Source organism: Arvicanthis niloticus, chromosome 2, assembly GCF_011762505.2.
Source record: "Arvicanthis niloticus isolate mArvNil1 chromosome 2, mArvNil1.pat.X, whole genome shotgun sequence".
In the NCBI taxonomy this organism is placed as follows: domain Eukaryota; kingdom Metazoa; phylum Chordata; class Mammalia; order Rodentia; family Muridae; genus Arvicanthis; species Arvicanthis niloticus.
The window spans coordinates 7,471,440-7,488,412 of record NC_047659.1 but is presented as its reverse complement, the minus strand read 5'-3'; the positions used below and the strand labels follow the sequence as shown (position 1 = coordinate 7,488,412).

At 48.5% G+C, this 16,973-nt stretch overlaps 1 protein-coding gene and 1 long non-coding RNA gene across 5 annotated transcripts in view; one reads left to right on the top strand and one right to left on the bottom strand.

The window, feature by feature from the left end:
• Positions 1-2,147: 2,147 nt before the first annotated feature.
• The window catches only part of Phyhd1 (phytanoyl-CoA dioxygenase domain containing 1), an 18,401-nt gene continuing 3,575 nt past the window's right edge, over positions 2,148-16,973 (bottom strand). The window contains exons 1-12 of one of the 4 annotated variants that reach the window (XM_034493767.2): positions 16,137-16,155; positions 15,811-15,889; positions 12,945-13,103; positions 9,335-9,410; positions 9,144-9,191; positions 6,998-7,053; positions 6,848-6,910; positions 6,407-6,428; positions 4,239-4,367; positions 4,035-4,151; positions 3,215-3,341; positions 2,148-2,529 (exon numbers count right to left, since the gene is read on the bottom strand). In XM_034493767.2, the coding sequence (XP_034349658.1) occupies positions 2,484-2,529; positions 3,215-3,341; positions 4,035-4,151; positions 4,239-4,367; positions 6,407-6,428; positions 6,848-6,910; positions 6,998-7,053; positions 9,144-9,191; positions 9,335-9,410; positions 12,945-13,103; positions 15,811-15,843 (876 nt within the window). In that variant the 5' untranslated portion in view covers positions 15,844-15,889; positions 16,137-16,155 and the 3' untranslated portion in view covers positions 2,148-2,483. The other 3 variants (XM_034493768.2, XM_076928437.1, XM_076928438.1) reach the window with 3 other exon arrangements.
• LOC143441252 (uncharacterized) overlaps positions 13,938-16,973 on the top strand; it is a 4,948-nt gene continuing 1,912 nt past the window's right edge. Inside the window, exon 1 of the long non-coding RNA XR_013108478.1 lies at positions 13,938-14,040. This is a non-coding gene — a long non-coding RNA (uncharacterized LOC143441252). The remainder of the gene's footprint in view (positions 14,041-16,973) is intronic.

Sequence of the window (16,973 nt, the reverse complement as noted above, 5' to 3'; positions counted from 1 at the left end):
GTGCAGGCTATCTAGTCCCATGCCTGAGTCTCCACATCTCTCAGGGTTCACATGGAGCCTGGCCGGTGGCAAGAACTTGGTAGACCTTAACTAAACAAATGAACAGTTGCCATCCTGAGAAGATAACAGCAGGATTCCCAAGGCCTTCCCCAGAGAGGTCATGGGAGTAAGAACAAGGTCAGGAGCCAGGAATGTCTATTCTTGGGAGTCACTGCCAAGCCCTTTCCCTCAGAGCACTGGGCTGCTCCTCTGGGGCCAATGAAAAGTCACAAGCCCTTCCCACCCCCAAAGAAAGTCTGGTGGGGTTTTTGTTGTTGTTGTTGTTTTTTGAGATAGTCTCACATAGTTCTGGCTGGCCTGGAAGTTACTAGTAGGCTGGCCTTGAACTCGGAGATTCCAGCCTGTTCTGCCTCCCTTCTAGGATCAAAGGCATGTGCTACGATACCCTGCTCAAAATATTTTTTTTAAGATGTCACCAAAACAGCTCAGTGGGTAAAAGCACATGTCCCGTGTTAGGGCTGGAGAGATGGCTCAGTGGTTAAGAGCACTGACTGCTCTTCTAGAGGTTCTGAGTTCAATTCTCAGCAACCACATGGTAGCTTATAACCATAGGATCTGATGCCCTCTTCTGGTGTGTCTGAAGACAGCTACAGTGTACTCATATAAATAAAATAACTCTTAAAGTAAAAATAAGTCAAAAAAATTAAGGTGGAAGGTGTTGGCACACAACTTTAATCCCATTACCTGGAAGGCAGAGGTAGGTGGATCTCTGAGTTCAAGGCCAGCCTTGTGTACAGAGTGAGTTCCAGGACAGCCATGGCTACACAGAGAAACCCACCCTGTCTTGAGGGCAGCATACACCTTTACTCACTGGGTATGTAGAGGTGGGTAGATCTCCTAGTTCAAGGCCAGCCTGGGCTACACTGCAAGTTCCAGGCCATCCAAGCAATAAACCTGTGTCCAAAATAGAAAAAAAAAAAAAAAAAAAAGAATCAGAAGTTGCCAGGAACTCCATGACTGAGGATTATTAGCCCAGTGCGTTGTGTACAAGGTCCTTCATCTTCACTTCCACCACACAAAGAGGGAGGGAGCCCAGCCAACAGAGACTGTAACAGTGGAAGCCTGGTGTTGCCAATGGCCCACTTACTGAAGAAAGCTTGAAAACCTCAAGTTTCACAATTTATGAAGTGTAAAGTATGTGGACTGGGTGGTGGTGGTGCACACCTTTGATCCCAGTGTTCAGTAGACAGAGGTAGGTAGATCTCTGAGTTCGAAGCCAGCCTAGTCTACAGAGGAAGTTCTAAGACAGCCAAAGCTACACAAAGAAACCCTGTCTCCAAAAACAAAAAAAGGTGTGTATGTTGATTTGTGACATGGGGCCCAGGGCCTTGCGCTTAAAAACAAAACAAAGCCAAGACCAATACACCTGTGATTCCAATCACTGATTCCTCTCCAATTGCAGTATCTGGCCAGTCCTCCACTAAGCAGTATTGGGATCAGGTAGTTCCGGAAGGTGCTGTTAAGCATACCAAATCCAGAGTGACCTGCAGGCCCTCATTGACTTCCTTACACTGGTTTGAAGTAGGAAGAAACTGACCTGAGATTCAGAGCCAGAAAGATCTGAGCCTGGATTCGTAGCCCCAGGGTTCTTTCTCCTCTCCCAAGGAGAAAGGGGTTGGAGGTTAGACACTCAGGCCTGGAGGGGACTGGGTATTTGTGTGACCTGAGCAGGTCACTTGTCCTTTCCTGGTTTCTAGTCCTGGATGCATACACATAGATGAGCTACTCCCCTTAGAGGGACTTGGGGATAGAGCTGAGCAGTAAGTCCCCACTGAACACTGCTCACTATTGTTAAGTGTCACCACACCAAGCACAGTGGAGTGCCCTTGATGGCTTTCTGCAGTGCTGTTAGTGAGAGACGGATGGGTAGAGAAGCTACCCTTCAAACTCATTTTGTGAGTCAAAGAGGTCTCAGCAGTTAAGAACACCAGGTGCTCTGGCAGACAAGTGTTCAAATCCCAGCAGATACATGGCAGCTCACCACCTCCTGCAACTCCAGCTCTAGGGATCCAACACCCTCTTTGACTTTCACAGGCACTGCATACACGCGGTGCAAATATATGTACAAAGTACCCATACACATAAAATATATTTTAAATCATTTTATTCAGTGCCCTACACAGTAACATCCATCCAAGAAAAACCCGAGTCTCAACCAGAATTTCTGCACTGCTGAGTGGCCACTTCCGAAAGCTGGGTTGGGACAGAATGGTGTAGAGAGATAAAATCTTGGACGAACCCTCACCCAGCCTGGGCTGCTGCCCTGTCATTTCTGCTTCTTGGCTCCCTGTCTGCTGGACCAAGGTCACAGACACCATCAGAAATAAAGCCCATACAGGAAGACATGACCTTGAGTTGAAGCCAGGAGGGCCTGGTGTTGACAGCATCACTCTGTGGAGAGCAGCCCCATCCTGTCAGGGCCTTCAGATGTAGAGCTGAGGGAAGGGCAGCTCAGGCGTGGGCTGGAGCCTGCAGAGAGAGCAAGAGGTGCTGTAGCTGGGCTTTGGCTACTTTGTGGGTTCTTTCCTCCGCCCTTCTCCACCCTAACACTAGATAGGAGAGAAAAAATAGGGGAAAGGGGTGACATTATTGTTTAACTACTTCCTGCTGATTAGGCAAATCAAGTTTCTTGGGGCAAGTTTGATCTTCACCAAGATATCTTTTTTGTGGTTGTTTCTTCTTTTAATTTTTTTTGAATTTTTTATTAGATATTTTCCTTATTTACATTTCAAATGTTATCCCCTTTCCTGGTTTCCCCTTCTAAAACCCCTATCCCATCCCCCTCCCTCTGCTTCCATCTACCCGATGTTTCTTCAAGACCAAAAATTCATTTTGCCTCTTGGGGCCCTAGCATTTATAGACCCTCTGAAAAGTCCCCAGAATCCCAATTGTCAAACAATCACAGAAACTATCTGATGCTGGCAAAATCACGCCCCTGCTAGAGCACGGGGCAAGTTATAATCAGCTGCTGTGCACTGCATGTCTCATACCTGGGATTAAAACAAAAATATATTCCCATAATATTTCTGTGTTTTTTAAAGGAACCAAAACTCCAAAACTGTCACTACAATTTCCGGCTTAAGGGATCACTGTGCCTAGCCTAAAGGGTCTTCTCGGGAGGTTCTCTGGGGCACATAGCAACCCTGCTACCTACCAATTCGCTGGGCTCCAGACAGTGCCGGCAGCATCCATGAGGTGGAAGGTATAGGCCTGGCGTGAGTGGTCGGAAAGGTTCTGCTCACTCTTATGCACTACCTCTCCATGGATCAGGACCAGACCCCCTTTGGGAATACCATATTGTTACCAGCAAGTCACCACCAACCCCATAACAAGCGGTCTTACTCCCAAGGGAATAATGAACTCAGCCCTCCTTCCACAAAGGGAGAAGTGTCCATTCCTATCCTTAGAAACTCAGGCTGTCACTCGTGCTCCAGGATCTGAGGCCATGTTGTTAGACAGAGGTTCCCTTGGCATCAAGTCTTCTCCACTGTGACTTGCCTTGGGAAGCCTTATGCAGGGCCTTCCCAGGTCAGGGAGGTCAGTGCAAGTCTTTAATCAGTCCCAGCACTTGGAAGGCAGAGGCGAGCGGGAAACCATGCCTCAAAGGGCACGGGGGTCCCTAGACAGACAGAGCTAGCATCCAGTATCCCCATTCCATAAGGAAAACCAGGCACTACCTGCCAACACACTTAGAGCACGTGTGCACCTCACATGTTCCCTGTAAACGTCCTGCAGTGATTGCCTTCAACCTGGGAACACTGAGGGTCAGAGAGGCAATCATCTACTTCAAGAAATGGCCTGTGGAGGACTATAGTCTGACCTTAAAGAGCCTGCTGGAAGCACGCTGCTTGCTGACATCCAAGCCCCACCAGTCCCTCCACCAACCATTCTACAATTTCAAGGCCCTCAGATGGCAGGCACCGCAGGGAACCTTTTGTATGCACCTGCCTCCCTGTGCTCTGCACCCCACCTACCTCTCTTCACTGGCAAAGGCACAAAGAGGTTGTTATCCCAGGCTGGCTCTGACCCGAGGAAGCTGGTGCCAGGCCCAGAGTCTGAAGAGGCTCGGATCATCCTTCTTGACACCCCAGCTGTGGGCCAACATGGTGTCTTTAGTCACCCTTTGTGCATGTCCCTCTCCCTGGGGTGGGGTAAACAGGGATAGACAGTGTCCTCACTGGTGTGAGAGCCAGGGATGAACCAGAGGCAACCGTTCTCCAGCATGGCATCCTCCGTTGCTATCCACAGACCCAGCACTCGGCCTAGGGGCTCCGTGTACAGGAAGGTAGCATCCTGGTGAGGGGAGACTGTAAGAGACCCACCCAGGAGTGAGTAAGGTACCAGGCCTTTGGCCAGGCCTCACCTCACCCCGGCCAGATTCTCATTCCATAATCTTTCCAGGGTTAGCCTATCCAGCTCCACTTAGGAGTCTCACCACTGCCTGGCCTACAAGCTCTAAGCAAGAGACTGCACCTCTGAAGGTTTCCATCTCTTCAGCTGGTTCCAACCTGCTTCAAAGGCCTGCTAGAGGCTCTGTGGCATGACCTACTAAAATTACCTAGTACAGGAGAGACAGCTAGAGAGATGGTTTGATAGTAAAGGCACTGGCTGCTCAGAGGTCCTGAGTTCAATTCCCAGAAACCACAGGGTGGCTCACAACCATCTGTAATGGGATCTGATGCCCTCTTCTGCTGTGCAGAAGTACATGCAGACAGAGTATACATATACATAAAACATATAAATCGTTTTCAAAGTTTCTTAGCACAAGGCCAACCTTGTAATACTAAAAAGAAAGTAGCTATGTTTAACCCCAGCCACATCATGGAAGCCACCACTCTTATCTTTTTCAGAGACAGGGTTTCTTTCTCCATGTAGCTCTGGCTATCCTGGAACTCACTCTGTAGACTAGTCTGCCCTGAACTCAGAAATCCTCCTGCCTCTGTCTCCTGAGTGCTGGGATTAAAGGCCTGTACCACCACTGCCCTGCTAAAGCCTCCATTCGTAACCAGGGGTAAGCAGATTTGAACCACCAAATGGCCCGACAGTAGGATAAGCTGGAAACATAAGCAGAGCAGGGTACCAACTATGAATGACCAAGCCACGACATTTCTTTGTTGTTTTGTGACAGGGTCTAGCCGTTGTAGCGCAGGTTAGTCTGAAACTCAAAATCCTGTCTCATCCTCCAGGATACTGAGGCTATAGGTTTGTGCCACCAGACCCTGATAGCACCCAGATTTGCTGGGTAGGTATTCTCCCGCTGACATACAACCTTATCTCCTTTTACCCTTGAGACAGGGTCTTTTCAGTAAGTTGTCAAGGCTAACAACTCAGTCCTCCTGAGTAGCTGGGATTCCAGGTTTGTTGTCACAGGCACTAATATCCTCTCTTTACTAGTCAGGAGACACAGCCCCTGTCTATTTGCATCTACTGTTTAAAGCCCCCTGTGATGATGCCAGGCAGATGCAGGGTGGAGATGCCCCTGGAGAGGAGCTCAGGCTAGAGCAACAAGTATCATCTTCATTCTTCTGGGGTAACTATGCACTCTAAGCATACATAGAGGGACTTTGAAATCCCCAATGCTATCCTGAGGAGATTGGCCAATTAAGGAGGCTTCAAAGTCTCTGAGGAGGAAAATGGCCAAGGTATCTGGATGTGCTGGATTTAGGCAGAGCAGGCACAGGGCAGTGGGAGGGGCCCTTTGCTGCTGTGTGGGAGACTGGTCACAAGGAGTCAGCACAGGGCTGCATGTGAGTCGCACAACAGAGGCATCTAAGCAGACCACCACCCACCTTAGAGTCCCAAAACTTTTATCAACAAATCACATGCTGGATGATTTAGGAAACAGTGTTATTAAAAATTCGTATCTCTGCCTCATGGAGTGCTGTAGTACTGGGCAAAAGGAGTGTGCCGCCACCACAATAGTGACACTGACTTGTTTGTTCTTGGTTGGTTGGTTTTTGTTTTTTTTTTGTTTTCTGTTTTTTTCGAGACAGGGTTTCTCTGTGTAACCCTGACTGTCCTGGAATTCGCTCTGTAGACCAGGTGGCCTCAAAGAAACCCTGTCTTAAACAAAACTAAAAACAAAACTATCTCAGGGAGAAGGACTGAGAGTTCTGGTTTCAACCAGCTAAGTTTGCCATTGGAATTGGGACCACTGTGACAAGGGCTCTAGGGACCCCCTCCCCAGTCTACTGGCAGGGATAGAAGGTAGCTGTTCCTCCCTGGCCCGGGTTCTTGCCCATTCCACAGACTCTGAGGGAAGCGTTTTTTCTCCCTTCAAACACCCGATGGCCACTGATGTCCCATCTCCAGCCTTTGATGCCCACAGCAGCCCTTCTCGGCTCACCTTCACCACCAACGTGAGGTTGCTGCAAGAGAAGACAAGGAGCTGGTAAAGTGGAGGAGAGCAGGCAGGGCTCCAGCTGAGTCTTGTAGGTCCTCTGACCCTGCACTAGCACCCATCTACTGAGTACCTACTATGTGCTCAGCCTAGGAAGGCTACAAAGAGATTTAGATAGTTTCTTAGAGGAGGTAGCACTGAGGTGGCCCTTGAAAACTGAGAGAAGGACATTCAAGGAGCACTGGGTCCCCTTTCCTTCTTTTTTAAACAGTTTTAACTGAGCATCTGTGTAGCACCAGGCACCGTAGCCAGAGGCCAGCCTTACATGTCCTCCCCACAACCTAACCAACTCCAGCAGTTCCTGGTCTGCTGTAAGATAAAGCTCTGTATGAACAGTCTTCCATCTTGGGGGCGGGGGACTGAGTTTGAGGAGGCTTCAGGGCTCACCTTAAAGATATACATGCTCTGCACCACCACTGGCATCTGGAGGCCCAGACTCCTGACCAAAGCCTAGAAGATGAAAGCCACATACTACCAGCCCGATCACTTATATCTGCTCCTCACATCTTCCCGCCCTTACCTCCAGCCCCCACTCACCTGCACCTTGGGAGAGTGTGTGATGCTCTTGAAGACGGGGTCATGGGCATGCAGAGCTATGGATCAGAGATGGGTTCATGGGCTAGCCTCAGACCTTGCATATCCCTCCCACATTGGAATTCTCACGTATTCAAAACTTTATGCTTGTTTATAGCTAAGTAAAGGGCCACAGACACCTTGACCTTACTCCATGCAGGGCCTTATTCCTTTCTTGTTTTATTATGCTTTTGTAACAGGGTCTTATGTAGCCCAGGATGGCCTGGACTTACTGTGTACTAGAAGATGACTTTGAACTCCCCATCCTCCTGCTTCCAGCCCCTGAGTGCTGCCATTGAAGGCACAGGCCACTAAGCCTGGCTCATACCGTGCTGGAAATTAAACCCTGGGCTTCATGTGAACTATACAAGCACTGCACCGACTGAGCTATACTTCTGGTTGCCTGTGACTTGACTCAGAACCTTCTGGGCACCTGGAAACCTCATTCCAGCCCTGACTCCCCAAAGCTCAGAGTCAGAAGGACCCGTCTCTTAGTAGCAATCTCAGGACTGCTACTGCATCTGTGAGAACTCAGATGATAGGCCTCCCTGTAAGCCTCAGTCTGCTTCTCTATAAAGTGAAGTGACAGAAACAGCTGTGTCCCCAGAGATGCTGCAGGGCTCTGTGGGCTAAGGGGTGTGCTACCGCAGCCCGGATCCTACCCTGAGTGACCCCTCATCAGAAGCAATGGCAAAAAAAAAAAAAAAAAAAAAAAAAAAAAAAAATTGAACATACTTAATGACCCTGAGTTATATACTTTGAAACGGTAATGATGAACTAGCTAGTGTAGTGCACACCTGTGGCCTCCGCACGAGGGAGGCTGAGGCCCAAGGTTTGTGAGTTCCAGGCCAGCAGACAATGAAACCTTGTTAAAAGAAAAAACAAAAAATAAAAACAAAACAGAAAGGGAAAATGAAAGAGAGGGGCAGTGAGATGGCTCAAGGGTAAATGTACTGCCACCAAGCCTGACAACCCCAGTTCACAGTACAGAAAAAAAAAAAAAAAGTCTCCTACAGGCCATCCTCAGACCTCCACAGTTCTCTGCAGCACACGCATGCAGGAACATGCCCCTCTAGCTGGTTTTACACACACACAAGGGCGGAAGGGGTGCTGGGAGGGAGGAAGAATAAATAAATGTTTAATTTTTTAAAAAGTCTAAGGAGCTGGAAAGATGGCTCAGCAGTTAAGAACACTGTGTCAGAAGACAGTGACAGTGTACTCATATAAAAATAAATAAATCTTTTTTAGAATTTTGTAAAGATTTATTTATTTATTTATTTTATGTGACTACACTGTTGCTTTCTTCAATCAGCCACACCAGAAGAGGGCATCAGATCCCATCACAGATGGTTGTGAGCCACCATGTGATTGCTGGGAATTGAACTCAGGACCTCTGGAAGAGCAGTCAGTGCTCTTAACTACTGAGCCATATCTCCAGCCCAATAAACCTTTTTTAAAAAGTCTAAAAATAAATTGTAATGTGTCATCCTGAGAAAAAGGTAAGAGTTTGATACTTGATTTGGAGGTCTTAGTACAAGAACTGGAATGTCACATCAGGTGTCCCTTAAAGAAACTCCAGGAAGTAGTTGGAGCCAGAACCTCCCATCCCCAGGGATCACTCCCAGAGTGGAAGAGCCGGCATTGTCCATCTTGGGGGCCACACAAGTGGATCCCTTTCTCAGTTGGGGTGGCAGTGCCAAGTCATCAACATCAAAGGATGCAGAGGACTGAGGCAGAGGAGAGCCTGTGGCCAGAGCCTGTGGCCAATGTCATCTTTTATTTTGTTTTGTTTTTTTGAGACAGGGTTCTCTGTATAGCCCTGGCTGTCCTGGAGCTCATTCTATAGACCAGGCTGGCCTCGAACTCAGAGATCGCCTGCCTCTGTGCTCTGAGTGCCACCAACACTTGGCTAACTACCATCTTTTTTTTTTTGGGGGGGGGGGGTTTCAAGACAGGGTTTTTCTGTGTAGCCCTGGCTGTCCTAGAACTCACTCTGTAGACCAGAAATCCGCCTGCCTCGGCCTCCCAAGTGCTGGGATTAAAGGGGTGCGCCACCACTGCCCGGCTGGTTAACCTACTTTCTTTTCTGCACTCCCAGACCCCTGCTCACCATGGCCAATTTTGTTGATAGATTTCTCTGGAGCAACCAAGAAATTTCCTGTGGTACAAAAAACAAAACGAAACAGACAAAGGCAGCAGGCCTGGCATCCGGCTTCCTTCAGGTAGCTGGTCTCAGCTTCCTCCCAGCCTCAGGAGTTAGCCACCCTGACTCCAGCCCCACCAACCCTCATGGCTCCAAACCTTTCTCATCAAAAACGCCTTTTTCAAAGAAGAATCGTATCTTGTCACCGCTGCTTAAGAAGTAGTCCGTGTTGCCCTATGGATGGGAGCAGAGGAGAGACTAGAGAAGAGCTGGGGGACAGAGCAGGACCAGGAGCTGCCTACCCACACAGGACTACAGATGCCACCTGGGGGCTTCTCAAACATGGCCACTGAGGTACAGACAGCTAGAACTCCAGGTGCCTAAAGCCACAGATTGGGATTTCCTGGACATCTCTTACTACAGATGCTCCTCAGTTTACTATGGAGCTTTGACCAGGTAAGTTTACCTAAGTTGAAAATCTTATAGATCAAAAATGCCTTTGTGTATGTACAGGTACAGGGGCAGAAGACAAACTTAGGTGCCATTCTCCCAGAGCCATCTACCCCATTTTCATTGAAACAGGGTCTCTCACTAGCTCGAGATTCACTAAGTAGACTAGGTTAGCCAGCCAGCAAGTCTCCACTTCTGCAGCAGAACTACAGAGATTCACCCCCAGCTGCTTTTAAATGGGGCCTTACTTAAATGGGACTGAACTCAAGTCCCCACCCTAGTTTGGCAAGCAGTTTACTGACTGGGCCATCAAAAAATACCTTTGGGGGCTGGAGGGATGGCTCAGTGGTTATGAGCACTGACTGCTCTTCCAGAGGTCCTGAGTTCAATTCCTAACAACCACATGGTGGCTCACAACCACCGTTAATGGGATCTGATGCCCTCTTCTGGTGTGCTTGATTGAAGAAAGCAACAGTGTACTCACATACATAAAATAAGTCTTTAAAAAAAGACTTGTTCTTTCTGCCTTTAACACATCTAAGCAGTTCTTCCAGTATATATACAAATGTGTCCTCTCAAAAGGGCTCATGCATTGGAGGCTTGGTCCCCAGCTGTGGTGATCACTGGATAGGAAAAATACTAACTTGGCTGCTATATGAGTCCATTCATGAGCTCACAGTTGGGGGACTCTTGGGAGCTTGGCCCTTGTTAGAGGAAGTAGGTCACTGGGGGTGAGGCTTTGAAGGAAGCGTTCATTCATCTCATCAGACCCTTCCTCTCTGCTTCCCGGCTGCCGTGAAGTGAGCAGCTCTGCTTCATCATGACCGCTCTGCCACAACTCTGTCTCACCTCAGGCCCATGGACATGACATCATGGAAAAGGAACTTTTATTCACCTAAAATATCTCAGAGGTTTGCTCCCTATGTCTGCTAACCTAGGTCTGGTCCTCTATTCTCCATACAATCCAGTTTAGGCCTAGAATGTTTTCAGCCTCTGAGACTTACTTACTGAATACTACTGACTTTCTTGTTCTTTCTGAGCTCTGGCTGGCAGGTTCAACTCACCTGGCTTAAACTCTTCTCCACAATGACTGATTCAATCTGGCTCCTCTCTTGGCCTCTGACTGAATTGCTCTGCTTGGCCTCATACTAATTTGGTAATATGTTCTAATCTTCTGGCTCCTTCTCGTTGTCTGGCTTGTTCTGTCTTCACCTGTATCTAGCTTGTTCTCTCTTCAACCTGTCTCTATAAAACTCTCCTGGGAAAACTGCCTCCTTCTTCCTCTCTCTGTGCTGTTCTCTCCTAAGCAGCCTGTTCTCATGAGAGTTGGGCATATCCTATTCTGCCAAAACTTTCTCTGATTCATCACTTTGTCTGCCACTCAATTAGGCATCACTTTTTTTTTTTTCTTCAAGACAGGGTTTCTCTGTGTAGTCCTGGCTGTCCTGGAACTCACTCTGTAGACCAGGCTGGCCTCAAACTCAGAAATCCACCTGCCTCTGCCTCACAAGTGCTGGGATTAAAGGAGTGTGCCACCACCGCCTTAGGCATCACTTTCAAACATGGGTTCTTCCTTCTACAAACTAAGTTTACCTTCATTTTTTGGGATTAAAGGTGTGTACTAAGGGTGTGTCTGTATTCCAGTCAGAGGGGTTAAAGCTCTGTGCTAAGGGCTGAGGCACATCACAACTAGAAGTAGGTTTTTCCAGTAAACAACACAGTCTCAGGTTTCACAGTACAATCAAATATCCTGCAACAGAGCCAAGTGACCATGGACTGAACCATCTGAAACAGGGAGCCCAATAAACCCATCCTCCTTCTGATTGCCAGGTTTTGTCACAGCAAGAAGTCATCATCACACCTGCCCAATTGAACAGCTTTACCTGACCCTAAACATACTAAGAAAACTTACATTAGTGGACAGTTGTTTTTATTTTCTATGTTCAGTATCTTATATGGTATATGGAGTCCTGAGCTGAAAGTGACAGAATGATTGTGGCTGACAGATCTCTGTGCCACTGCTGCTGCCACCTGCCCACACCAACTCTGCCTTCTCCTTTTCCTTTTCCTTCTTCTTCCTCCTCTTCCTCCTCCTTTTTTCTCCTTATCCTCTTCCTCTCCTCCTTCTCTTCCTCTTCCTCTTCTTTTTCCTCCCTCTCCTCTTATTCCTCCTTCTCTTCCTCTTCTTCCTTCCCTTCATTTGTTTTTTGGTTTTTTTTGCAACATAATTTCTCTGTATAATAGCTGTTCTAGAACTCGCTTTGTAGAGTAGACCAGCCTAGAACTCACAGAGATTCGCCTACCACTGTCCTGTTTTATGTGCATCAGTGTTTCTGATACACATAACATATACAGTGTTCCTGCATACAGTGCCCACATGTGTATCTGTATGCGAGTACTGGGCCCTTGGAATTGGAAGTACAGACAGTTATGAGTACCATGTGGGAGCTGGGAGCTGGCAATTGAACCCTGAGCCTCTGGAAGTGCAGCCAGTGTGCTCAACCAATGAGCAATCTCTCAAATACCACCCTTTCTTCTTTCATCACTCCTACCTCTGTTATCAACGAACTGTTAGTCTTCTCAGTAGATAGCTAGGGAAAGGGACAGGCTTTACCTCCCTCACGCCTTAGAGTGTGTCTGTCCTACTTAGTTGGGGAAATACTTAGTCTGTTATGTGTCTTTTGAAGACTCCATCCTCCCCTTTGGAAGAAAGCAGTTTCTGGCTGCTGTAATTCTATTTAGGTCCACCAGATGGCGGAAGCTCCTTGGCATCTGTATAAGGTGAGCCATGTTGCCTGGACCACTTAGAAATTCAGACTAAGAAGGCAGAAAGAACTACCTATCCTGTCAAACTGTGTTGAGTCTGAGGAAGCAGCTGCCCTTCCTAGTCTGTCTGGGAGATAACTCACCCAAGAGTGGCCTATCACAGGGCTTACTCTGGTCACAGAGGGTTCTTTGTGACCAGAGAACTTGAGAAACCACAGCAGGTCAATGACTAGCACAATTTGATATCAGAGAGGTGAATTCAAGTCTCTATCAGTTACACACTGTGTGGTTGGAGCAACACAATATTACCCAGAGAAAAGCCAGTGTTTCTCATTGCCAAGCGAAAACAATAATAGCCACGTTATAAATACATAGTGAGGAGGTGAGGAATGATACCACACAGCTCTCTAGCCAGCTTCCTGGCATGCAGAAGGCTGAGGTCTGATCCCCTATCAGAAGTCTGTGGCCTTAGGGTCCTCATATCCGGGCTGCTGCCTAAGACTGAGCACCCACCAAAGCCAGATGCCCATCCTCATTGCCCCAGGTACCTGCCTGGGTTTGAAGCTGCTCATCTTCCTGGGTGGAAAATTCTGTCCGGCAGTGCAGAGGAACATTCATCTCAGCCACAATCTCACCGATCCTCTGCTGCATGGCCACACACTCATCTGCTGTGAAGAATCCTTCCAACAGCAGAAACCCATCCTCCTGGAACTGCAGCAGGGACAAGGTTCAGGCTCCCTCTGCCCTCCCCCCTCCTTACATCCATGTGTGACCACAAACCCGAACCAAGATCAAGTGTCCTGCTCCATCCCCCATCCTGGACATGGGTGTCCAGTGCTTAGTGAGGAGAAGTCAGTATTGGCCACTTGGATCTTGGCAAAGAAGGGGAAGCCGAAGTTGTCTCTGCTCTTGGGTTTGGGACATATGGAAACACAACCCTCATTCATCTGTTAATGTGAGTACAGAACGTGTGTGAACTCCAGGTGCGCATGTGCAGGAGCATCAGGAGAGAACATAGGGTGCCCCCTCTACCATTCTCTATTTCTGAGGTAGGGGCTCCCCTTGAACCTGGGCTGTTTTCTTCACTAGACTGGTAGCCTGTGAGCCCTGGCCATCCTGTTTCACCTTGAAGCTGGGGTTACAGGTGAGCGCAATTCCTTAAGTGGGTGCTGAGATTTGAACTCTGATCTTCATGCTTGCAGAAGTGCTCTTAACCACTGAGCCACCTAACTCCCTTGTTTTGTTTATATTTGTTTGAAGACAGGGAGGCCTCAAACTCAAGATCCTCCTGCCTCAGCCTCCTAAATATTGGCATTAGAGGCATGTACCACCATGTCTGGCTATTTCCGATACTAAGCATTGAGCTATGAGATAGCTTTAGCAGACAGACATGTGATTATGAACAAGCTGCCCTCACACAACTTACAGTCCAGTGAAGGAGACTCATCATCAGGCAAACAAAGCACCCCACATCATGCTGACTTACAGGGAGACAGGGGCAGGGTTTTGAGAATTAAAGGCAAACAATCTAATGAGGTGAAGGGTCAAAGGGCAGCTTGGAGAACATGGGTTTAAAGAGAAGCGCAGAACATTGGGAAGCAACGAGAGGGAAGACCACTGAAGACAGAGAACAGGATGTACAAAACCTGTGAGCACTGGACAACTGTGAGGAATTGGAAAAGGCTGGAGCACAGGCTGAGGGGAGGGCCAGAGGAGCAGACAGAAGGGAGGCTGAACAGGCTCATGCTATGGCTTGTCCTGTAACCCCAAACCCAGCCACTGGAAACTTAGTTCCACTGCATTATTTAGTGTGGGCAGGCAGGAGACTGCCAGGATGCGTGAGTCACCACTAGCATGAGGAGGGTAAAGGCCTGAAAGTCCCCGGTCACAGGGTCCCCCTGGCCAGACAAGGACTTGTTGGGCTTTCTCCTGAGTGTAGAGGGGCTAGGGGTGTGAACACAGATGGCTTATTCTGATGTAGCCCCACGTCTCTTTGTTCTGAGGCTAGCGTAAGGTGCTGAGGCAGAGCATGTGCGTGACAAAGACGCCTCTCTGAAGCAGACTGCTTGCCTAGCATGTACAAGGCCCTGGCTTCTGTCCCCAGCACTGAAGACAAACAGAACCAACACACTAGGGGTCAGAAAGCAAAGATGGAAGTGTGGCCAGGCATGGTGGCCCACGCCTTTAACCCAGCACTTAGGAAGCAGAGGCAGACAAAGCTCTGTGAGTTGGAGGGCAGCCTGCTCTATAGATAGAGTTCTAGGCCAGACAGGGATACATAGTAAGACCCAGTCTCCAAAAATCAAAACAGAGCAAGCAAACAGCAACAAACCAGCACTGGGGGTTAACACATGGGAGGCCCTCCATGAATCACAAAAACTGAACAAAAGTGCAACAAAAAACATACTGAAAAATACTGACATAGGGCTCTGTCCCGGACAGCCTGTACGACAGAAAGAAAACGGACTTCCAGTACAGATGTAGCCACAAACAAATTTGGGAATTGCAGCAACAGTGGCAGCAGGCAGAAGAGAGTAGATGTATGCATGCATGGGTGTATTTGTGTGTGTGTGTATGTGTGGTGTGTCCATGCATATGCATATGTTTGTATGTGAGTGTGTGTGTGGTATGTGCATGTGTGTGCATTTGTATGGGACATGTGTGAGGGTGGGGTATTTGTGTGGTGTGTCTGTGTGTGTGTGTATGAGTGTGTATGTGTGATATGTGGTGTGTGTGGTAGTGGTGGTGTGTGTATGTGTGTTGGTGTGAGTGTGTGTGGTGTGTGTGTAGTCTGTGTGTGTTTGTGTATTGTGGTGTGTGCGGTATGTTTGTATCTGGTGATATGTGCAACATGTTTGTGTATGTATATTGGTGTGTGTGGTGTGCATATGTAATGTGTTTGTGTATGTATATTGGTGTGTGTGTGGTGTGGATCTGTGTGTGGTGTTTGTGTATGTGCAGTGTGTTTGTGTGCTGTGTATGTGTTGTGAGTGTTGGGATCAATCTCAGAGAGCCTCCAGCAAGCACTCACTGCTAAGCCACACCCAGAGCTGCAGGAGGGACAAAGATCCTAAGGCTAGATCTAATAGGTTAAATTAGCATATGAAATTGTGAGTTGTTAAAGTGTGATTAGTCCAACCCCTATATGGTAGGCCTTCAGAACGGGGCTGACCTTCCCCATCCAGGTCTGCATCAACAGGCCCCTGGGGTTGGCTGAATCGGCTAATCTGAATTGTGGTTTCTAAGTCCTATCCCCCAACCCCACCAGACCAAACCTGGGGGTAGTGTGACCTGGCTCTCTCAGGCTCGGTTCACAGAAGTTAGAGTTTATACTCGGGGAGCCTTTCTCCTTTGTGAAATGTCAGAGGTAGTTCAAGGGTCACTAGAGGTCTGTAACCTCCAAGCCGCAGGCCCCTACCTTCTTGAGTTGTGAGGGACTCAGGCAGGCCATGGGGAATACTGCAGGACTCTGCTGGCTCAGCTCGATGGCTCCAGAGCTGGAGAGGAGAAAGTTCAGGAGGGAGAGACAAGTGACTGAGGCCCAGAAGGACTTAACTCTTACCTACCCAGGAAATGTTCAACTGCTCCACCCTCCAAAACAAATCCTGTCTGTGCCTTCCACCCAGGGCCAGGTCCCTCCTCTTGCTCCTCCTCCCGAACTTCCGACCTTGGAGGTGTGGACCTTGGAGGTGTGCCCAGCCTCAGCCTGGCCCAGCTTCCAGTTAATCCTGGATTAGCTTTTACCTGGTTCCCTTCACAGGCTGGCTTGATCCCTCAAGTAGGGATTGTGTTTAGTGTGGGCCGGCAGGAGACTGCCAGGATGCATGAGTCACCACTAGCATGAGGAAGGAAAAGGCTAGAAAGTCCCCAGTCACGGGATCTAAATTTACCCTAGAGGGGCATCTGTTGGATTGCAGGGTTTGGGCCCTGAGTGGCTTTAGACTGTGAAGGCCAAAGGGTCCCAGAAAGATAACTTTGTGTGCTTCTTCAGTTTTGATCTCAAGCTCTCTAGATGCTGGGAGAAAGTCTATGAAGAGGAGCTAATGGCAGGCAGATAAGGGTGTGCTGGGGAACAGAGGACCTCAGAATGAAGAAAGATAGAGACGCTTCCTGCTCTCCAGCCTCAGACCCAGGATGACTGGTGTCTATAGTGGGGGTGGCAAGGTGGTCAGAACTACCTGCTGGCTCTGCAGACGATAGGGACAATGAACTCTGAAAAGCTGTTCACGGCCTTCCCAGAAATGGTGCTTTGAACAGCCAGGGGACAGAGTGTCTCAGGAGCAAGCGAGGGGACACTGCTCGGCTGTCAAGAGCCTTGGCTCTTGACCAAGTGTTTTCTGGGCCATAGCAGTGGGAGCTACTGCTTTGTCTGGGCTGTCCAGGCTTTAAGAAAGCCAGTGAGGCCTGTGCTCACTGGCCCCTAAGGCTGATGGAAATTCTCTCAGGTCAGGCTGGAGAAGGCCTGGAGACAGAACTGGGAAAGTCACAAGGCACAGCACGCAGAACTTGTCCTTTCTGATGCAACCGCTGAGCAAAAACAGACACCCAACCAAGTTCCAGGAACACAGAGCAGAGAGGGCC